Here is a 23,945-nt window from a genome sequence, read left to right on the forward strand (position 1 = left end):
ACTCACTCTCTCTCTCTCTCTCTCTCTCTCTCTCTCTCTCTCTCTCTCTCTCTCTCTTCTTGCTTATATAATTAACATAGAAGAATTCATATAATTCATTAGTTTAATTTTAACATCAAATTTTAATACACTAATTATACTTTCACGAGTAAATACTTACTTCTATATATTATTAAAATCGCTCCTTTGGCTTCAACTCAAAAATAATTTAGCAAATGGAATTGAAAAAACTATAGGTATCAATTAATATATAGGTACTGGTCGTACGTGATATATTCGATGTATATGTATAGAAAATTTAAAATTATTAAATTTTATTTATTAATATTTTTTACTGTAGAGAAAATGATTATATAAAAATGATTATGATAAAAAAATTAATTTTAAAAGAGAATATATGGAGTAGGAGAAAGAGAAAAAATATTAATTAAAAATAAATAATTTTTTTAAAAAAATAAGTTATAGATAATGAGATAAATGTGACAATTAGTGGGTAGAAAAAAAAATAACACAAAAAAATAAAGAAGACACCAAATAGGTGTTCTCCCATAATGTATAGTATAGATAATTATACCGCCCTCTCCTAAACTTTTGTGTAATTACACGTAAACTTCAAATAGTTTGAAAAATTATATCTAATACACCAATATACATTCCATACGTTGGTCAAAGTTCACCAAATTTATTAATATTAGCAAAAGTAAAATTGAATAAAAATTCATGTTACCCCCAATTGATTTAAACTGACTTTAACAGGTCAAATTAATTTTTTTGATCAAACTATCCTTATAAATTTTGACATGCTAATTATGAGAAGATATATTTTCACACAATTTTTATTCAATACCTTTGCCAATATCAATAAATTCAATAAATTTAAACTAACAAAAGATTTATTTGTTTAATTAAAATAAATATCAAGGGTATTAAATGTAATTATTCAAATAAAAAATTACATATAATTATATCCAACGTCAAGAGAAAATAGTGAAATTGTCCCTTAATAATGAGGACTTTTTTTATATTTATCTTGTGAGTAAATACTTTCACCAAGTTATATAATATCAAAAACACACATGTCAGCAAACTTCAATATGAATTTAATCAGTTTTTACCACAATTCAAGAACTTGTTAAATTTGATTCAAGTGGTATTATGGCCGTTAGTCATATCAAGAAACGTAAGCCAACGAACTCCAAAAGTTTATTGTATCACAGGAAAGCAATGAATAGTCAATGAAGCATATTTCTACAACTCCCTCAAACCAAAAAGAGGACACGGTTGTTGACAAGGGATCTCCACAAGTTTCCACTTTTACAATAAGTAAGGTTGCATAATACATCTTCCAAGTAACAGATACTATTGGATGGTGAATGAAGCGATAATCACAGCTACTGATGGCAAATGAAGCAATAATAAGCGAATTTTATCATTTGAAGTTGTCTTTAATCGGCAAACCCAGAGATGGACTAGTGAATACTTCCTGCATGGCGCACAGTGACAAGTTCCTGTCAGAAAACTAAGCTGTTTTAGTTAACACTTGGAGATAAACCTTTGATTCTGAAGTAAAGGTATTTGCCAATGGTACCTTAGTGGCAAAAATGTATGGAAGCATTTGAAACAGTAGCACGAAGGGGCCCAGATGCACATCATTTTTGTCTTAAGTTTCCCTAGAAAATGATGCCACCTTCCTTAAGATGAAGCATTTATGCAAATAAAATTATCGATTATTCATGAACCAGGAGGGTTTCAACAGCGAACAAGATCAGCATCGCTTGATTAGGTTGTTTTCTCTTCTGTTCTTTCTTGTTTTCATGGGGAGAGAATCTGATCTATTCTGCTTGAATTCCTCAATCATGTTGTAAACCTGCATTACAAAGATCAGCAGCAAACTAAAGAAAGTGCAAAGTTGTGATATAGCGATTAATTTTTATGATATTACATATGGTCATGATTTTTATACCCATTGCTCATTCTAGATTATACCAAGATTTGGATCAAGTGATGCGAACAGAGCAGGTATGTATGGATCCAAAGCCTTGTATCAATATGATTAATACCACAATCCACAATTCCATTCAACCAACAGATATTTATCATTAACAAATTTAGAAAAACAAGGCTGTCATTTGTGGTGTATGAAAATTGTTATGCTAGAACGAGAATTAACTTACCAGTATCAGAAAGGGTTAGACTCCTATACACACCCATATTTAGCTCAACAATATTTGGTATTAGAAGGTAAATTAAAAAGGTACTTTATTTCAGACATGAGCTCTGATGGATACTAACACTGTTTAAGTAGAATCCACATTCCAAGCTGAGCCAAAAGGGAGAAATGGGAAGTATAAAGGGTAAATTCCCATTCTTAGTATTTCAAGGTGTTATATGCACAAAGACCAATCAGAAGTGGTCTCTTGATGAGTTATACTGTTACCCAGCAAATAATTATTGCAAAATGACTTCTTCAATCAAAACTGCTTAGCTTACCATATAAATTACAAGAAGCCTGCTTTAGGAGCATTCTTCATTACATCTTTTATGCTCATCAAAGAATTATGCATATGGAGGCAAAAAAATTGGTCAACAACACGGGTTCCACGATAAGCAACTGATGAAAACATGGTAACTGATGTTTTTGGAACAAATTTTACACACATAGTCAAACCAATCCAGAAACTAGTGGCAGTGGGGTGAACAAGGAAATGTTATATTCTAGAGCCAAGGAGCTTAAAGTCAGAATTCTCACTCATCAATTTCTATAAATAATAAAATCTAAAACAAGTTTGGCTGCTCAGACAACATACTTTCTTCTTTGTCTTTTAACCTATGTTTCTAAACTAATGCTTGTAGTACGGGCTTTCAACAGCCTATTTTAAACTAAAACTCTTTGAACATGCACAAGATAGCAGTGTAGAACTCAAAAGTTTAGCATAACTAACAGCATTACCTTCCTTACACCAGATGTCAATCCCAAAGTTGAAAGGGCCTTATTATCAACAAACTTCCACGTCATAGTTGTGCTCTCTTGATTTCTTTGTAGAAAATTGATACCACCTTCAAACCAAATAGAGCAAAATGCACGTCAATTTAAAAAGAAAACAAATGCATGAGAAATCATGTTTGACTGAATTTCTATCCCACTTTTCGCACTTGTGTTTGGGAGAGAAAGATAGGAGGAGGAAGGGATAAGAGAGAGAGGGTGACTAGTGAATAGACCTTTCAGGTGCAAAATCAACAACTCTACGTGCATCTTGAGACGAATGTGAGTGAATACATGGACATATTCTCCTATTTCTTCCCTTAAAACTACTTTACATGACTTCTCCTTGTCTAGACCAAATGATTGTTTCAAGAAAATATCGATTGCCTTTCTCCGTGAGGCCAAGTCAGCTTCTCCATCTAATAGAACAGATGGGAATTCCCACTGTCCAGCCAGCAACCCCTGATCTGGTCTCTTGACAAGAAGATATCTGCTGTCAGATTGAGATCCCTCCTCAACTATCTCCACAACACTGACAGCAGAGTAATCACGTCTTTGTTTGGCCTTGGTAACCTTCATTGGATAGTCTGTGACTTGAATAGATTCATTACTCCTGGAGAGAGATAGTGCTTGACACTGATGGGATATAGGACATGTGGAGCAGCTGGGAGCTGCTGGACTGCACACTGTTGCACCAAGTTCCATCACAGCCTGGTTGAAATCCCCAGGCCTTTTAGGATCAACTAACTGCCGTGCCAGTTTCCTACAAAATTGAAATAAAAAACAAGAAAAACAGTGTGAATGATAAACATGAATAGTTATTCAGCAAACAGCAAATGCTGAAACATAGTTGTTAATAGCACACAACGCGCCATGGCGCAAGGATCCCCTGGAGCCATGGCACACGGTGCGGCGCGCGCATTTTTATAGTACGGTGCACATGTACAAAAATAAATTACATCAATATATATTCATATCAATAATGCACAAATAAGTAAATATAAACACTAGAAATAATTTTAATCATCATACCATAAAAGAAATTTGCAAAATAATAAGTTTTAGGAAAAACAAAAGAGTTCAAAACATGCAAGATGATTAAACAAATCCTACACAATCATTACAAAACAAACACAAATACATAACATCCATCAACCAAAATCCAAATCTTCCCCAATTTCTAATTTCACTCGTTTTTGCAAGATATTTTGGTTGTTTTTATTCTATTTTTTTAATAAATTAACTGAAATAAAGGCTGGGCTTTTTAATTTTCACTAGGTGAAATCCAGTGTTTGAAAAATCCTGGGCTTTGCCCAGGTATTGTTAAGCCCCAGCCAAAAAGGGCTGGGGCTGGCGCGCCTCTGCACTATGGTGTCGCCATAAGCAACTCGGCGCCATGTTACAAAAGTAGCGCTGAGCCTGCACAATGTGCACCTTGCGCCATGGCGCGCCATTAATATCTATGTGCTGAAAGTGTTTCTTGTTAAAGATAACAAAAGACATTATCTGGATCTTATTTCATAAACTTAAATAACTTATCAAGAAGATTATGCAGTAAATATGTGATAAATGGAGTAACTACAATTTTTAATCCCAGTCACTAAACAGAAGTTCCATGAATGATTCAGCCACCTTTGACCAAGTAAAGTTAAATCATCAATTTGTGGAAAGAACATAATTGCAAAAGCCACAACCATTCTTTTGATGGTTTTCAGTGACTCTTAACAGTAAAGTCAAATTTGTTAATCCTTCAGAGTAATTATGTTGGGCTTGAAATCATTTTGATGAGAGTCATCCTTCATCAATGGCTTCTTTTTGTTTTTAAATATTAAGTCAAAACCATGGATTTACTGGTGGAATTTTAAATAGATCAACTTGAAATCCACACTAGATCCAAATCCATCAAATCCATAATGCCGCCTAGGTCATCTTAACTTCGCACAAATAGACTGTAACTGAATGGGCAACTCTTCTCCTAAATACATATATGGGGATGTATTTTCCCTATAAGCCCATTTGCTTTGTATGCACTGGAAAAACATGCATGCACGTGTTGCCTCTGTGCAAACATGTGAGGGGGAGAGAGAGAGAGAGCATCAGTTTGTCCAGTCCTACATATCAGTAAGGCAATCAGAACTAATCATAATTACCATATATTCTTGACTGTTGCTGAGTTTTTTGGATTGGCAGATATAGCCTTCAACCTGGCAATCACTCGGACGACATTTCCATCAACCACTGGCACTGTCTGAGTAGCTCACTCATGTTATTTAACTACAAAAGTGGCTTGTGACGGATCAAGGGAAATGTACTCCACTAACCTCCTCAAAAGCGATAGATGCAATTGCTCCAGCAGTGTAGTTTCCAATCCCTTTGACCATCTTAAGAGAAGATGCTGTTTTAGGGAACTCACCTCCACCTTCAACAATCATTTTAGCTCCCTACAGCATGTTATAATATGTAAGGCTATAAAATGTGCTGATGAAACTTCTATGTCAGTTTTTAATTTTAATGCTCATAGAGTGGCAACGCCCCTATGTCTAAAGAAAGAGAATCGCTTGTTTCCGAACCGCTAAGTTAAAAATAATATAGATGCTTCAATCAAAGTTATAGTTCCCGCATTCCGCTTTCTTTCTTTTAGTTTCTTGGTTATACTTGCATCCATTCGCTTTCACTTAACATGATTGATTACCAGATTCCAAAAAAGAAACAAAGCAGTAAAATATAACATCAATTAGAAGCACAGCATACAATGAAATAATCCCTATATCCATTTAAATGCTGACCTCCAGCAAAAACCGAGCCCGCCTATAGTAACCCAAGCCAGCCCACATCTCATTCACCTCCTGCTCACAACACAGCAAAAAAAACATCACAACAATTTCAATTAGACAAAAAAGCAAATAAACAAGCGAAAAAAGCAAACGAGAATGCGAAAGAAATAACACCTCTATAGAAGCCCGCGCCAGATGGTGGATTGTGGGCCATTTTTCCATCCAGCGATTGAAGTAGTCAACGACCGTTTGAACCCTAGTTTGCTGAAGCATCACCTCAGATACCCACACCGCGTAAGCCTTCCTTTCTCTATGTTCAACATGAACATCATCTTGTCCACTGCTTAGTCTTCTCCAAGGTAAATCCCTTCGATTTTCGTCGTACCATTCCAACAAAGAAGTCCTAATTTTTGGAATTTCCTTGTTGCTGAAACTGATATCCTCTATGTCGACCACCTCGAGCGTCGGTTTGTTTCCGGACCCTGCTTGCCTGCATCTCTTCTTCATCCTGAGGACGGCAGTCGTCGGCGGTGAGTGGTGGCGCCCTGCAGGGAGATTTGAAATGCTGAGTGTGAGTGGAGTGTAATTTCCCGCTAAGGGGTCAGCCATGCTTCATATTATAGAAAATGATTAAATTGCATTCATACCCCTTATTTCACCTTTTCTTTTCTGAAACTTTTATTATAAAATTTAAAATATGTATTTTAACTTAACCCCTTAAACTTTTGAAAAATTTGCATAAAACCTCCCTATGTTTTAAACTTTTGACTAAAAATCCTCTTTTAAAATTTTTATTGTATTTTTATTTTATAAGTTTTAATATAATGAATTATTTTGATTAAGTATCTTTTATGTCTAAATATATTGTATTAAAAATAAATTTTATTTATCGTAATTTATATAAATAATATAATTATGAAACATATCCAACACAAAAATTGAATTAAGTAATAATATTTTTTTTAAAAAAAAAAGTGTATTTTGATTTTAAAAACTTATAAATAATATTCATAATCTTAAAAATTTGATATTTTCGTATTAAAATACGTATAGTAATTTAATTTGATATACTAATATTTTTTATATATGAATATTGATGAATAATATTTTTTAAGTATTTATCATACTTTTTCTCAATAAAAAATGAAAAATATAAAGAATTAACCAAAAAAAAATATTGATAGGGGCAATTTTGTCTAATGAAAGAGGATAAGGACTGAAATACATAAAAAAAAGTTATCCTATTCGAATGTTCAACACATGTAAAACTCTCTCCACTTTTTTTTACAGAAAGGGTTTCTTTTTGCAGGGTTTATAATTTCATGAGTTTTTTTTTTTTTATTAACACAGGTAAGTATGTAGCAATTTATCTAAAACACAGGGGGTAATTGTAATTCTTTCTAAATTTTTTAAAATATTACGATTTGGTTCAGAGAGTATTTTCATCTATTAAAATGTTTGAAAAACAATAAAAAAAAATTAGGCTAAAATACATAAAAAAAAAACTTATTATAATGTTTGGATTCATTTTGTGAGTGTTTTGTTGTATTTTGTAGAGATAGACAAAAATAAAAAATAAAGATAAATAAGTGTGTATTAGAGATAATATGTATGTTTGGATTTATTTTTTAAAATAATTAAAAATAAGTATAATATGTTTAATGTTGTGTTTTGGGAAATAAAAATTACTATTCATTGTCAAATTATATCTTTTTTATATATATTTATGTGTATGTGTGTGTATATATATGTATATATTTATGCTAAAACAGTTAAAAATACATAAATTAGGTATTTTTAAATGATAGCAAATATTATATATATTTTGACTTGTTTCGAAAATAATTTGAAAATAAAAACAAACATAGTGCATATGTTTTAAAATACAAAAAGAATAGGCCAAAATATGCAACTATGCATTGCACAGACATCTATTAAAATTCCTTTTTTGTCCATAGGGAAAAAGTAAAAGTCTAAAAAGTCCTTGAGCAACACGTGGAAGTTTTATCATGGACTAGCGCAGTGCATAGAATTTCTCCGCTTATGCTCTCCCACAACATCGGAACCGGCCCATATCTGAACCCGCGAATCAGAGAAGAGAACAGAAGGCAAACGAGTGGAAGTGAACCCTTGCTTACGTGGCAGGACAGCGCGGTCCCAGCCGTCAACTCGCTCACCAATCAGCATAGGACAAGCACATTAATACCCACATAAAAGATTAACATTATGGAGATGTTTCTCATCAATTATTAACGTTTATAAAAACCCATAAAAAAAGCAATTGTTTTCTGATCCTTCGTAATAGAAAATTATCAGTGGTGGGATGATTGCAATAAGAATTGTTATTTATTGAAGAATCTTGGGTAGTGGGTTGGTGGCAGTTTTATACTAGGGTGAATGGTTTTGTGTGGATAGTGCAGCCGGCTGATAGAGTATTCTTGCCTTTTTCTGGCGTCCATTTGCTCAATTCTTGAAGAGAGAGAGAGAGAGAGAGAGAGAGAGAGAGTAGAGATGGAGGAAATTGGGTTCTTGGGGTTGGGGATTATGGGAAAAGCTATGTCGATGAACTTGCTTCGTCATGGCTTTAAGGTCACTGTTTGGAACCGAACTCTCTCGAGGGTAATACTTCTCTTCTTATTTGTTTGAAGAATACAGTTGATATACATAAAGGGTTGTGTAAAAATCGTGTATTTTCCCTGTATATTGTGCCTCTGTATGAATCTTTTGATTTTTTATGCATTTGTTATCGTGATTAAAATACTTCTTGATTTTGTCATACATCTGTGTTTGTTGAGATATTTGATATTAGCGTATAGCTGCCTAATGTGTATGTATGATGTATGCTCAAAAAAGAATTTCTCTCGTTTATTTTCCAGTCTTCTATGGAATACCTGAGGATATTGCCTTCTGATGGTGGGTGTGAGTTACTTCCTGGAAGGATATTACTTTTAGGCGCTTTTAGTTGGATGTTTGGTGCTATCATGAGCGTTGAATCCGTAAACTCCATCTGTAATTTGATTTGTGGAAAATAAGTAATGTCTAGATTTGCTTGTTGTCTGCTCGTGGTTGAGCTTTCCTTGCAATTGATGGAGTGGCAGTGGACTTGAATTTTGGAGAGGCTCATAGCTTGAGGAAGAATTGGTTGATTTTGATCACCTAGAATATGTATTATTTGAACTGGAATGGGGATTTCCTCAAGTAAGCTAAATGAACTAGTTCTAACTTCCCTTCTAGATACCGAACAAATTTGTTTTTACATACTATTGTTTCGGACATGTTCATTCTGTATTATTTTCTTTTACTTTGTCTACGGATGCATCTTTCTTATTTCCTTCAGCTTTTATGCCCTTAAAGTTTTGTAATATGGAAAACTGATTTAGATAGGATATCGGCATTGCATTTTTCGCTAAATAACAATGTTCTGGAACTTCTTAGGAACAGAGAACCAGGAAATGTCATCTTCGGCAATAGGGAAAATAATATGTCCCTTCACGTTACTATGAGATTCATAGCCAATAAAGTTTCACTACTTCCTACCCTTTAAACTTCATTAGCTTGTTTCTCAGGTGGTTTAGTACCTATACAATGAGAAATAGGTTCATTTCCCATGTTAATCAATACCTATATATTCACTCCGAACATTACTTGTGTTGTAGTGCGATGACTTGGTGAAGCATGGAGCTACTATTGGAGAAACTCCTGCAGCAGTAATTAAGAAATGCAAGTACACTATTGCAATGTTGTCTGATCCTGCTGCAGCTCTATCGGTTAGTCAAATTGTTCCTTTTAGCTGGTACTATTACTTTTTGAAATGGAGACCTCAGTTAAGAATTATGTTTAAATAGGTGGTTTTTGATCAACATGGTGTTCTAGAGCAAATTTGTTCTGGAAAAGGCTACATTGACATGTCAACTGTTGATGCTGAGACTTCTTCAAAGATCAGTGAGGTTTGAATTGCCTACTTCTTATAATTCTTCCTTTGTGTAAATTTAAAAGGAATCCTTTCTCAATATATATCTCGATTCCCAAACAAGCTTTGCTTCTTTGAGTTTTATTATACTTGGCTTTTTAGGAACTTAAACATATTATATATAATATGATTCTTCTCTCTAAGAGCATAAGCTTTTAAATGCGGTGGTCGTTGTACATGTATAGACCAAATAAGGGATCTTGTTTCGAATTAAATTGCCACCCATTTACAAAAAAAATGTTTCACGTACAGGGTTTACACGTGAAGAGGGTGTATTAAGATATTAAATATTATTCTTCTCTAACAGTTTAAACTTTTAAATAAGGTGTCAATTAAACAGACTCTAAATGTCTGCCCTAAAACTCTTAATTATGAATCAGAAGATATAACTGCATGCATGACTTTCAGCAAAACCTAGAGGCTTATGAATTTTATGACCTTTTGTTCATCTGAGTTCCTTTGACGACTGAGGATTCCTTCAAGTTGCTTTCACATGTAAAAATCAAGATACACCGGCTTAATTTTAAGTGATTTCCTATACACGGTTGCCATTGACCTCTGTCTTACGCTTGTTCCTATAACAAGTAGGAACTTGATCTCTAATTCAAACTGCAGTTTGTGTAAAGTATTTAAATGGGACGAAAGAAGGGAAAAGAATAAGAAAGATTTATTCCAGGTGAACTTCAGACTTCTATCTTTTGCAATGTTTTCAGGCAATCGCAGCAAAGGGGGGTCATTTCCTGGAAGCTCCAGTATCAGGTAGCAAAAAGCCCGCTGAGGATGGTCAACTAGTTATCCTTGCTGCTGGAGAAAAGGTGAGAGCTCTTGTTATAACACTTATATGTGTCACTTAAACATTCATTCCCTTGGGCTAACTAGGCAGCCTCTGTAAAGTCCTATTACATTGAGATAGGAGATGAAAACAATTTCAGAGTCTTCCCTGTCATACGTGTAGAAGCAATTGGAAAGAAAATAGCGCGAAGACCTCCTTCGTACAGCTGCTATCGTGAACTCAGAGTTTGGAATGTCGCCAATTTCTCTCCTTGCCCTCCTATCACAAACACAAACCGACTCAGTATCATGAGGTCATATAGGTTTCCAGGAATTATCGTCCACAAGAACTACTGCATTATGGTTTTCAAAGTCACATGAAAGAAATTGCAGTTGATTTGACTGTAACTCCTCCAAAGTATTCTCAAAGTTTAGGTCTAGCAAAGAGAACAGCAAAGCATCATTTGGGTTCTAAAATGGAATGTCAAATAGCATTACAGACCTTTATTGAGAGTATATGAATGTGTCAAATGAAGTTAAAACTATCTGATTTTACTTGAACTTGCAGGTAATGTAGTTCGAAGTTCCCATTTTTCCTGGATAAGAAGTTGATTTTATGTCTTCTTCTTGTTCAATAATGTAGGCATTATTTCCTGGATAAGAAGTTGATTTTATGTCTTCTTCTTGTTCAATAATGTAGGCATTATATGAAGCAGCACTTCCTGCTTTTGACGTGTTGGGCAAAAAGTCATTTTTCCTTGGGCACGTTGGAAATGGAGCAAAAATGAAGCTTGTTGTCAACATGATAATGGGCAGGTAACCGTAGTGCTTATTGTTTGTTCTACTGCTTCATCACCAGATGTTGGATCTTCTTTCCTTGATGTCTGACAATAGAGTTTAATTTCCTTGAACTGACCTGTTTGCAGTGTACTGCTCCAGGCCACCTTCAGTAAATTAACACACACACAGGCACACACAATCTGCCACTTTCAGAATATAGATTGTTCTTGGACTCTAATGATCATCATTCCATCTATTAATGAACTGGAGTTCAGAAATTCTGTCAAATGCAGTTTAGGAACATTATTACGAGATTTTGTTTTTATCTAAGATAAGCTTATTGCACTTACACTGAAATGATTTATTCTGTGAAGTAGTTCGCAGAGTCTACTTTTCGACATTTTTCAACAACTCCAGAAGATATGACTCTTTATTACTGTACTGTCAGTATGATGAATGCATTTTCAGAGGGACTTATGTTGGCTGACAAAAGCGGATTGAACCCTCAAACCCTTCTTGATGTATTGGTGAGACAAGACGACTTTGAATCCTCATTTTTCTTTTTTTGGTTTCACTAACTCTCCAGGTAATTCCTTATGGCAGGATCTTGGTGCAATTGCAAATCCCATGTTCAAAATGAAGGGACCATCCATGATCCAGAGTAGCTACCCCCCTGCCTTCCCTCTCAAACATCAGCAGAAAGACATGAGGTTGGCTCTTGCGCTTGGGGATGAAAATTCAGTGCCAATGCCGGTAGCAGCTGCTGCTAATGAGGTAGGGAGCTGATTTTACCTGTATGCTGACACATATCTCTCTAATCCCACTTCCTTCAAGTTGTTTCCCATTTATCACACTATTAGACAAATAATCTGCAAATCCAAAAATTAGTATTAGACAGATGTACACGACTGTTCTTGAGTTGGCAGCATGACCTGTATTACTCAATTCAGTAAACTTACATGAAGCCAATGAAAAATTGCACTGCATTTATCAAATCCTTATAGTTCTCCATGCTCTCTGAGTAATGCATTTCTTATGTGTAGCTGGTTTACGCAAGAAAAAATCATCCACATGGAAGAAAATCATAAAACCAACAATAATTAGGAGGATATCGACATTTTTATCATCTTCTTTAAGCAAAGTCACAACTCAACAATGAATACCATAAGAATTGATGAATCATTCCTGCACACACTACTGTTTTCATAAGTGAACAATGTTCGACATTCAGTTCCCCTTTTCTTTCTAATCAGGCATTCAAGAAAGCAAGAAGCATGGGACTGGGGGACCTCGACTTTTCTGCTGTGCATGAGACTGTGAAGTCTAGCAAAGGCTCGTCCTGATGCTACTGCTATATATACATCTGCCTCCGATCTGTCTGAACCCACTGTTGCTGCTGATTTTTTGCAGTGATCATGGAATATATAGTTCAATCTTGACAATATTTGGCAAACAGAACGTGTAACTGCGATCATGTGATAACTGTAACGACTCTGCATCATATTCTCTTACACAATTTCATTGATGTGCCAACTGCTCAGAGTAAATGCCTAGTCTGCAACAAAACCAGAACTGTTGTTTTACTGACCAACAACTTGATGGTAAAGACATTTATATTTTGGCATAATTACGAAAACCTTTTTTTGTTTGAAAAATTACAAACAAGAATTGTTAAGTTTGTTTATGCTGTACTTTTTTCCTTTTTTAAATAAAAAAATAAAAAATTACAAAGAGATAAGACGAAATGGATGAAAATATTTTGAAAGAAAAAAGAAGAAATTATTCATATAGAAACGTAATGGAAATTAGTGAATTGACTAATTGTTCGATAATCATTTAGATGAGGAAGGTTTTGATAATTATTCAGACAATAAGGAGTATTTATAATTATATAAAACTTTAGGGGGCACATTGTAATTTATTCTTATTTTATTATTATGCCATTTATAACATCATTTTCAAATTAATATACTCAATATAATAATCATAATAGGAATTATAATAACAAGTCTTTATATCAGAAAAATAAAAAATCCAAAAGAGTTATATGCTTTTGTAAACGAACAAAATACGCATTTTTCAAAACTATGAACATTACGTCTATCACCATTTCAAAAATCAAATTAGTAAGAATTGTTACAAACAGCATTTTAAAGTGGTAGAAACGTTACCAAGACAACCTTTAGCATACATAAGTAAATTACGTTAGAAAATTCATACACTAACAACGATATAAAATTAAATGGGGACATACTTCACAAACATGAACATGATGAAATTAAGACATAAAACTCAAAAGATGTACAATTGATCCTTTCCTTTTAGAAGTGTAGGGATTCATATGGTTAAATTCTCGGAATATTCTCTCAAAAAATTATAACTATATGCTTACAATATATGTCCAGAACAAAATAATTATTTAATAATTTTTTTTTTTTTTAAATCCAGATTGAAATGAAAACTTTACTATTTTCGCTTGAGTTTACAAATGAATCATTTTCAGATGAGGTTTAGATATAGTTTCTAAAGTTCGAGGAGATAAAATGTTGAAGAGGATCTAGATACAATTAATCTTTATTATTATTATCAAACAATAATATTTAAGGGTATAAATATTTGTATACAAATGAAACAAACATTTGCAAAATTCAAACTACGATACATAATATATAGGGATAATTATACCGTTTTCTCATAAGATTTGATATAATTACAAATAAATTTTCTGTGCTTAATAAAATTACATCTAATGCCTTCGACGTTTGTTTCTATTTAACAAATAGATCTCTCTGTTAGTCAAAATTAACTAAATTTGCGAATATTAACAAAAAAAATTGAATGAAAAATCATATTTGCTCTCAATTGACTTATTACGGACTTATTACATATCAAACAAAAATCATTTCTCACCAAAGTGCCATTAGACATAAACAAACATTAGGAGTACTAAATGTAATTTCCCAAATCATAGAGAGTTTACGTCTAATTACACAAAACCTCAAGAAAGGACGATATACCCCTAATGCATATGGATATAAATAATTCAAGTTTGCATACAAATATAAATTTAGATATTGTTACCAAGCCCACAAAGATAATTTTAAGAATTTTTATAAGCTCGACTCAACGCATGCATGCAACTACAACTTCATTGAGACATTCGTTTTAGAAACTTTGTCTTCATATAATATTAAAATTACAAGCGAGTAACAAACAGATCATCCCAAACTCACAAGAAACATAAAGTCGTATTCTGGAGAAAACTGACGAAGAAAAAGTATATACAGGCAAGACATAAGAATTAGATGCATATCTTGAGAAACAGCTTCATTGCGCTTCACTTGAACAGTCGTTTGCTGGTTCTCACGGACTTTACATATCCGATCCACATCCATATACAATAATCCATAGTAGATTGCTCAATCCAGATAAGTTGGTGAAAATGCATCTGTTTACGTGGAACGCAGTGGGTGATAGTTGGCCGAGACGAAAGCCTAAACGGAGTCTCTGTATCATTTCTTTGACTTGGAGGATTTGAATATGTTCTCCTTGTAGAACTTGAGTTCTGCTATACTTTCCTTGATGTCATCCATTGCTCTGTGTTTGTTTTCCTTCTGAGGAGCCTTTCTCTTTTCTGCCAAAAGAAGAAAATTTATGTATAATGATACCACAACTCAGTTAAGGGAATCGAGATTGCTGCTTTATAGCAAGCAAAAGATAGTACTTCTTTGATTACATGTCTTTGTATCCTAAAGAGTGATGGGATTGGATGTGGACCTGTGGCCGAGTAATTGAGGAAACAAGAAAGCGAGGAAATGGGGAGTGGAAAGAAAATTTCAACATCATAGTTTGCTTGAATTGAAGAGGAGAAAAATTGTCACCTCTTGGGTACCAACGCAGACATAATGCCTTGATGCTGCTGACATCAACAAGAACGTGGGAGAAAAGGGCAGCCAATTCTGGCATATACTTCTGCCACAGGAAAATTCAATAGAATGTAACACCAGAGCTTGTTCCCAAAGAAATGCATTTAGCAAAGAAAACGCAGTAGGAACTAATTAATTTATTACCTAAATTATTCTCTCTCTCTCTCTCTATATATATATAATCAGTATATGTTATTTTTATATCATAAAAACATGTTTTCAAAATTATAAATATTACATTATACATCTATGCTACAATTTCTAAACATCGCAGCAGACCTCTATACGTAAGAATGTTATAAACATCCTATTAGAACATTGTAAACTTGATAAAGAAACCCCTTAGTATTACATAAGAAGATCACATTATAGTTAATTGAACATATGCAAACAAGAATATACAGATTAATCATTTGCATACTAGAAAAAATAAAATTTAGAAGATGTACATTCTACCTATCCATCTTCAATGTGTAAGAGGTTTTTTAATTAAATCCTCAAACATTGCTCAAGATATTGAAAGGCATAAACTTTAATTATATAACCAAAATGAAGTCATCCCTTCCAAAATATAAAAATTATAAAGGTAATTACACTTAAGCTCTCTCTAAAAATGCAAAATTACACTTTCCCTCAAAGAAGATTCAAAATTACACTTACACCCCCTTCGAAAATTTTTTGTTTACACCTAACCTCCTTTTGTTAGGATTTGGACAGAAAATGTTGATGTTAGCACAAAAATTATATAAATTTTCAATTTTACCCCTCATTTAACATTCCCATTGTAATAATTTTATACTTATAAGGGGGAAAATGTAATGATATTAAGCTCGCTGTATAAAAAATTAATTGAGATAAGGGACAAAATTAAAAATATATGTAATTTTTTTTGCTAAAGTCAGCATTTTACATCCAAACCCTAATAGAATGGGGTCGGGGTGTAAATTGAGAATTTTCGAAGGGGTGTAATTTGGGTTTTACAAATGGTTCAAAAGGGGCTTAAGTGTAATTTCCAAAGATAGAAGTGATAAAACAATTATGCTTTTCAAGGAGGGCCGAATGTAATTAACCCTAAACGATATCAATGTACCTACACTGTGTTGCCCATATGTTTGCACAATCCTACAGCAAGAATGTTAACACTCTAAAAAGTCCATGAAGCAATTTAAAGATTAGAAACATCCATAGATATGTTTGCCGTTAAAGAACTGCTACAGTAGATCTTGGGACTTGTTCCATGGAATTTTCTCAATCTTCAGGATAGCAATTCCACGGTATAACTTTTTGTGGTTGTGTAAGCTTCTCTTTTGTCATTTATAAAGAACTTCCTCTTCTTTTTTAAAGAAGCAACATTCATTGGTTCTCATCCATGTCCTTTTATCTAGGAATAATTAGGTAACTAAAATTTCAATGGTTCCGAAGCTTTGCACAAAAGCCAGATCTTTATGTGTTTTTAAATTATGAAATGTTTATAACAAATTCACTTGTATGATAAGTTGAAAACTTAAATATTTCAAAATGATATAGTAAAAAGCTAGTTGAAGTTTCCTTACCCTTAAGAATAGAAGATCCATATAGACAGAATTTCCTGCAATAAGAGGTGTATATGTGCCCACGTGTCTCTTGACGAATTCAATAACCTATTTAGATGTACATGAACAAGATTTATTTGAAAATAACATTTCAAGTTTGTACATACACAGTAACATATACAAATGAGGATCAAATGTAGAAGAGTCAATCTAAACCAAGCTGAATTTAATCCATACGCTAAAGTCAAGAAAGGCACCCCAGTAACCAGAGCTACTCATATAGACAAACAAAAAGATTTTCAAATGAATAATAAGTTTCAGAAGAAGTATATATAACACTGATCACATTCACATACAGTAGAAAATAATACTCAGATCGTCTGCTGCAAATTTGCAAGATGGAAAATAAGATCGTTTTTCATAGCAAGTAAAAGGGATTAACTTTTCCCAGTTGCACATGGAAAATGTGGCAAACCTTTATAACGAATTCCAGTATATCCAATGTGAGAAGTTAGCATAATTCAGCTAGTGTCTCCTGAAGTGTTTGCAAATCTTACATTTGATTAGTATTTACTTGGAGTTGGGACGCCAAAGAAGACAGCTAAGATGCACATGCTTAAGCACCTATGACTTCTAATGCTGAAGACAAACATTTGGGGACTCGGATATTACGACCAACAGGTTATTTTAGCTGTCTTCCTTGCTCATGAAACATGGGAAAAAAGGATGTGCAGCATAAAAGACAAGAGAAGGGTTTGGTCCAATTCCTTTCCCAACTTATTCGGGTTGAAAGGATAGCCAAAGATGGAAATTGTGCAACAATTCCTCTAGGGGATATGCAATATGAAACCTTAGTGATTTATATATGTACTTTTTATGGCATGGATACAAGGCCCTGCACATAGGAGTAACAAAAGTGGCAATTACCTGCTTTTCAGCTTCTTGTTCACTTGTTGTACTTTGAAGAACCTTCTCTGTTAAACCTAAGTACCAATAAAATTGTATCACTAGCAAAGAACCTTAAAATCAATAAGATATGCTCCCTGTCTTGAGACAGGGTAATTGCTTTGGTCAGTTTGTCCATTTTCAAAAAGCACAAACTAATACTAATAGTTCATTTCAAAAATGACAGTAAAAGATCAGCAAAATAATATCAAACAGAAACAGATTGATCTGCAAGTGTTATTTCTTCAAATCAATTGCACAGGGACCATCTTACTTAAAATTGGTCAAGCCGACCAGAAAAGTTACCCTATTGTTAGATGGGAGGGCGTAGTATTTTCTAAAACCATAAGTCATTGATGTTTGAGTTGAGATATTTCAATGTCATGAAAGGTAACAACATAAAGAAAGTTACATACCACTTTCTGAATGATGCTCTTGACACCATTCTCCCATTTTATCAAGACACTCCTTTGTTTGATGAATAACCAAATCCGGACCCTATAGGCAGATGGAAAATTAATTAGTTATGCAGGATATTGAAACAGTCATAGTCCTAGGAGAAGAGACATCAATAACCGTAGTAACACAATGTTCAGCAGACCAAACAACAAAAACAAGCTAAAAATCAACTGAAAATGGAATAACAGGATAATCAGAAAAGAAAAAAGAAAGAAAGAAAAGGTAACAGGAACCGTGATCTACCTCAATTGACTTGGTTAAATTTCCATCTGTAATCACACAAGCAATCTCCAAAATTCTATCAACTTCAATATTCAAACCTACACAGACAAAAAAGGAAAAGGGTCTTAACTAATTATTATGAGCCACATTTCTTTTTACTGGGTTAAGCCAGTTCGTGTTTGGAATGAATGAAGCACACACATAAAATAACAAAAAGGGTGGCTTTCTGATATGATATACTTTGTTTTATTTGTTTTATCTTTTTCCTTTTCATAACAGCAGTAGAAAAGATGACAATAAATCATGTGAAACAAACTTATTCAGCACATAGAACACATGATTGAATAACATTATTCAATGTGCAAGGACAAACACTAAGGCTACGCTTGCTTGTGGAATTTATTCCATCTCATCTCATGTGACCAAGTCATGTTTATGTTAGTTGTCGAGATATATTTCTCATCAGAAACAAGATATCTCAAACAAACTCCATAATTTTCAAGAAAAACATGTCACATCAACTATAATCATTACACTTTGTTTCTCACCTTTTACACACCACATCAACTACCATCATTACACTTTTATCACACATGCAATCACATACTAAAAATATAAAACTCATCTCAAGCAAACTCATTCCATCTCATTTTTTCTCACTGAGATGAAATAAAATTACAAGCAATCCCTTTCATTTTGCTGAAGAGCAAACAACCATTCCTCCCTCCCACACCCTCTCTCTCCCTCAACACACTCACACTCACACACACTCCCCCATAACTGCACTGTTCACAATTTATAATCAGAAGATATTTTCACAACAATGAGAACAAACTTTTATACTCGAACTAAGTTAAATTGAAGTATAAAATATTGTTATTAATCACTACCTTGTACACGCATAATAATATAACCCAATCATTACATATGTATAACAAATATTATTACAATACAAAATAAAATAGAAACTACAACAAAGATATAATTTGACATCTACAATAACTTTTCTCCCCTATTAAACAAAAGGATCAATACATATGTATAACAAATATTCATTATATTATAAAATAAAATAGAAATTACAACAAAGATATAATTTGACATCTACAATAACTTTCCACCCCAATTAAACAAAAGGACCAATATATTCTTCCATCTCCAAGAAAAAAACCAAACACACCACACATTCTCCAAAACAACCATTCGTATCTCCAACATTTTCTCCCTATGTTTACACATCAATCACAACCGCCACCAAATATAAACCCAAAATGGCCTTGGTGATTTAAAATGTATATCAAATGAGAAAGCGATGAAACAGAACGTCGTTAAGTCTTGAATCAGATTTCAGAGGACGTAGTATATTTACAATAAGAAAGCCCGCTAGTGGAAACAAATACTGCCAGCCAGCACTAATAACTAATAACCAGCAGATGATGTTGCAGCATTCAGCAACCTTTTCTCCATTCCTATATATTGAATAACAACTTGAATCACTTGATTCTACTTAATCTAAGAAAGTAAAGGATCCATTATCAAGTCAATCAAGCTCTAGAAAAGCTCCTATGATCTTTTTGGACACTTCCCTGCAGTAACTGAATCTGAGGCGAAAGATGTCTGAAGAGTGCAGGATAGAATAACAAAAAAATAGGAAAAAAATTGGAAGAAATGGGAAGGCAATATAAGACAAAAGAGATGAAAACACTGGTATTTTATGTTAGCTGCCTCTTTTAGTTTGGATTGGGCATTACTTGTCAATGTGAAGACAGGATCTAGGTGCAGAATCAACAAGACTGAGAGTAAAAATATGTACCATGAAAAAAAGCATGGTATAGTTACATGAAATTCAGGGTTTGAAGTGAAGAAAAAGAAGAGGGAAGGAGCAAGCACAGAAGGCAGGTAGAGAAAAACAAACCTGAAACAAGAAATTGAAGATGAACACCTATGTGAAGAAACTTGGGCTTATCGTTACTCAGGACTCATTCAGCTTCTCTGAGATCTAGGAGAGAAAGGAACTCTAAGATTTTGTTTTAAGGAAGACATTAAAAGTAAATATATTAGTCAAACGGAATAAATTTTAGTAGTTGTTATTGCATAAAGATGTAATATGACAAAAACACATCACCTGGGATGTGGTTTTAAGCTAAACTGTGACAATATATGCAGAATAAATCTGGCAGTAACCTCAAATTCCAACCAGTGGACATCCCAAGAAACACACAAAGAAGTAGGCCTCCATGAAAAAGTAAGTTGCACAATAACCCGGTTTCTGGGCTTTTCATAAATGACCAGACCCATGTATTCATTGTCATTTTGAGCATAGTCTACTGCCAAATCCAAAGAAGATACAGTTGACGGATCCACGTCTCACGTGAAAAACTAACTCGTAACCTAAATCTCACCGGTCATTTCCAGGTCAATCCAAACAAGTGGCATCTTGTACTCAATGGGAATCGGTTCCAAGGTTTGTTCATCCGCGTTCTCATTCCTCGACCAGTTTCCATCTTCTAAAACATCCTCTATTCCTTTATCACTATCTGTGCCATCAAGTTGTACTTTAGTGGCAATATACAAAACAGGCAGAGCTAAGATTGAAACGTCAGCATGGTAATGCAGTACAAATGTGAATATTGGAGATATTTCGACAGGATAAAGCACAGTATAAAGATTTTGGTCAACTTAAAAATGTGAGAAAAACTAAGCAAATTCTTTGCATTTAAAACCTTCAGTGCAAAACAGAAAATGACAGAAAACAGAAGTAGAACAAAAGTCTCAAACCTGGTAGTTCACAACTATCAGCAGCAGTCGTGACAATTGAACTCTGTCCCCTGGCATCTTCAGCATCCAACTCAAGCAATGAAAAGGAATTTGACAGCTGATCCATCTCTACTTGTGCTAATTACTGGTTCACTAAGCTCCTGAGGAAATCAAGAGAAAACATACCAAAAAAGCAAAAAAAGAAAGAGTGATCAATTATAGTCCTCCTCCACGGCGGGCGGCTTAACCATGTAGGATGCAAAACCATCTCCGAATTCAACTTGGGCAAATAACGATAAACCTCAAGCTGAAGAACTCCAAAAAAAGAAAAAAATCACTATCCCTAAATTCGAAAAATTCGTCGACTATGAAAGAAGTCTTCTAAGTAATTGACATTTGATGGTCAGCAGGCCACATACCAAAGGGCTCTCCATTTCTGACCTATTAGCAAAACGCTGGTAGATACACTACTCCAACCACACAAAGAAGACGAAATTAAGCAGGGGAAGAAGTGATGAAGCAAACCTGTTTGAGATTTCACCACTTCCACGGCGGCGGCGTGGCAAATTGACTATCAGCACCGAAGAAGAAAGATCCAAGCAAGAACAGCAATGCTGGGTTCAGTAGTTGTAGTAGTGGTGAAGTGATTCTTGGCAAATCGAAGACTCTGCTTTGGTTGGGCAACATATTCTAAATTATTGGGTAAATTACACCTTTTTTATTCCTATATATATACTAATTTATTCGCTTTTGGTACCTAATATTTATAATTTTAATATATTTAGTTTGATAGACCAAATCTATAAAAATTTATAAATATTAAAACTTAAAATCATAGCACGTAAATATATTGAATTAAAAGTAAGTACTATATAAAAAAAACGTAGTTTACCTGTTCTTTCACAATAAAAGAAGAAAAAGTTTTATTTGATTCAATTAAAATACGAAGCAAGAATCGATAGTTAATTTTATTCCAATTAATATTATAAGACAAAAGTATTTTTATTCATTTTTAATTATATTTGTTTGATTTAATCGAGATGTTAAAATTTGATTGCAAGGTTAAATTTAGATTCAAGAGCTTAGATTTTAAATTTTGAATTGAAAATTGAATATTTCCAATGTCAAAATCTGTCTTGTTTTTTAGTTTTAATATAATTAATTAAGAAATAATGATTCATTTATCAATATTTTAAATAAAATTAGTGAAAATAATAAAAAATAACGTATTATTATAAGGGTAAGTCATATTTTTTGTCCGCATATTCACATTTTTTGGTCTGTTATAAATAATAAAAATATACCTTAGTATATTTTTTGTCCGCCTAATAAAAATAATATTAGGAGGATCTCTTTTTTAAAAAAATTTGTTATACACTGAGTTCAGTTTGTGGACTCGTGAATTAATATGTATTCGTATTTGATATAAAGTTTGAAGTCTTTTAACTTTCTATAAGATAAGATAGACCATATATAAGATAGAGTTTGTAGTCATCCAAAATGAATATTGGGATACGGACTCCTATTAAGGATATGATTGAGTACACCTATAAATAGTATACATATTCTTATCAAAATGATAAAAAAGACAATAAGTGTGATAAATCACAGATATTCCCTCCAAGTAGTCTCTCTATTTTTCTTTCTACGTTCTTTTTGGATTATCACCATAAATTCCTTGAATTTAAGGTATATAAATGAGTGGGTTACTCTTGTAGTAATATACTAAGGCAAGTAGACTTGTTTGTAGTTTGCATAGGTTTTGAAGCAAAATCCAACATGGGAGAATCTTGAAAATTTGACATGATTTGATTTTGGGACATTCAATAATAATACTAACGTCGATGCTTAACAGCTATACGACTTGTCGTACGCTTCCTTTGGCCTAACAGAGAGTGACACACCGACATTGAAAGGGGCACTAGAAGATAGAGGGAAAAACACATCATTAATGTGGCTTATCGTGTATTACTTGGACTTGTATTTATCATATTTGGAGGGAACGCAACTTGAGACGATTCGACAATATTGAGAGATCTCCGACTATTTTCGCTGGTGTTATTATACAGAATGTCAGACTATGTATTCTTAGTATTAACTTGTCGAGCTCTGTTAGTACTAGTGCACTTTATAGATTGTGGCGTATCATTTGGCCTGTAGAGAGAGATGCTAGCATCTGAGCACTGTTGTATTATACGTCTATTCTGTTATATGAAATTTACCTTTCTCCAAACATCTAATAATAATGAACCGATATTATTTGCGAACCAAGGCAACAACCAAAGAACGAAAAGAATGACGGGACAATAGATTATAGGAATAATTAGGCTTATCATTTTTTCATCTCTTGTTTATTTATTATTTTTTCAATTATTTTAATTTGACTTATCATAAATTAATAAATACTTAGGTAATTAAAAATATTAATAATATTTTTTTAAATATATATTTATAATTTTACAATTTAAAATCATGGGAGTGTCACATTGGATTGAATGTGTTGCATGGCAACATTTTCAAGCCATTTATATACAAAACGGGTCGGGTCAAAACCCGAGATGTCGGGGGTTTTAGGATTAGGGGTTTTACAAATTAGGGAACAGGGTTTTTCTCTCGGGTCTAAGATTAAGTAGCCGCTGCTTTACGAAGAAGCAGCAGCATCAACATCGCTATTCTTCTACTTCAATTCGTTTGTATTCGGGGTAACCCGTTTGATTTCGAATCGGGCTAGTGAGAACCTGAAATGGCGACCCTCGTTCCTCCTTCACCGGCTACGGCAGCGACTCCCCCCGCCGCCCGGTCTGGGGCGGGGGCCCGGGAGCACCA

General features: G+C 33.7%; 4 protein-coding genes across 4 annotated transcripts in view; 2 read left to right on the plus strand and 2 right to left on the minus strand.

Moving 5' to 3' along the window:
• Positions 1,170-6,369, minus strand: LOC105163805 (adenine DNA glycosylase). The gene is given in 9 exon segments (XM_011082287.2): positions 1,170-1,508; positions 1,589-1,867; positions 2,951-3,057; positions 3,220-3,746; positions 5,134-5,231; positions 5,305-5,424; positions 5,770-5,829; positions 5,932-6,207; positions 6,209-6,369. Coding segments are annotated over 8 exon segments (1,335 nt in total). The 5' UTR covers positions 6,254-6,369; the 3' UTR covers positions 1,170-1,508; positions 1,589-1,765.
• On the plus strand, positions 8,020-12,825 carry LOC105163806 (glyoxylate/succinic semialdehyde reductase 1). The gene is made up of 8 exons (XM_011082288.2): positions 8,020-8,376; positions 9,414-9,524; positions 9,603-9,704; positions 10,441-10,542; positions 11,199-11,314; positions 11,727-11,805; positions 11,882-12,052; positions 12,532-12,825. The coding sequence occupies exons 1-8, from the start codon at positions 8,269-8,271 to the stop codon at positions 12,619-12,621; spliced, it is 879 nt and encodes a 292-aa protein (XP_011080590.1). The 5' UTR covers positions 8,020-8,268; the 3' UTR covers positions 12,622-12,825.
• LOC105163807 (oligoribonuclease) lies at positions 14,374-21,805 on the minus strand. Its single transcript, XM_011082289.2, has 9 exons — positions 21,645-21,805; positions 21,141-21,280; positions 20,765-20,899; positions 18,384-18,460; positions 18,098-18,179; positions 17,664-17,719; positions 16,758-16,844; positions 15,160-15,250; positions 14,374-14,912 (listed from the first exon to the last, which is right to left on the minus strand). The coding sequence occupies exons 2-9, from the start codon at positions 21,244-21,246 to the stop codon at positions 14,791-14,793; spliced, it is 756 nt and encodes a 251-aa protein (XP_011080591.1). The 5' UTR covers positions 21,247-21,280; positions 21,645-21,805; the 3' UTR covers positions 14,374-14,790.
• Positions 23,693-23,945, plus strand: part of LOC105163808 (mitochondrial import receptor subunit TOM40-1) — a gene marked incomplete at its 3' end in the record, with an annotated part of 5,444 nt that continues 5,191 nt past the window's right edge. Inside the window, 1 exon segment of the mRNA XM_011082290.2 lies at positions 23,693-23,899. Coding sequence (XP_011080592.2) covers positions 23,863-23,899 — 37 coding nt within the window.

This window comes from Sesamum indicum, linkage group LG6 (assembly GCF_000512975.1).
Source record: "Sesamum indicum cultivar Zhongzhi No. 13 linkage group LG6, S_indicum_v1.0, whole genome shotgun sequence".
NCBI classification, from domain to species: domain Eukaryota; kingdom Viridiplantae; phylum Streptophyta; class Magnoliopsida; order Lamiales; family Pedaliaceae; genus Sesamum; species Sesamum indicum.

Bases quoted from the DNA above. Each gene is read 5' to 3' on its own strand.
- LOC105163806 (XM_011082288.2), top strand. From the start codon at position 8,269: ATGGAGGAAATTGGGTTCTTGGGGTTGGGGATTATGGGAAAAGCTATG. The intron at 8,377-9,413 runs GTAATACTTCTC...CTTGTGTTGTAG, and splicing joins GGAACCGAACTCTCTCGAGG to TGCGATGACTTGGTGAAGCA. The intron at 9,705-10,440 runs GTTTGAATTGCC...CAATGTTTTCAG, and splicing joins CTTCTTCAAAGATCAGTGAG to GCAATCGCAGCAAAGGGGGG.
- LOC105163807 (XM_011082289.2), bottom strand. From the start codon at position 21,246: ATGGATCAGCTGTCAAATTCCTTTTCATTGCTTGAGTTGGATGCTGAA. The intron at 18,180-18,383 runs GTAGATCACGGT...ATCTGCCTATAG, and splicing joins ATTTAACCAAGTCAATTGAG to GGTCCGGATTTGGTTATTCA. The intron at 16,845-17,663 runs GTAATTGCCACT...ACATCTAAATAG, and splicing joins AACAAGAAGCTGAAAAGCAG to GTTATTGAATTCGTCAAGAG.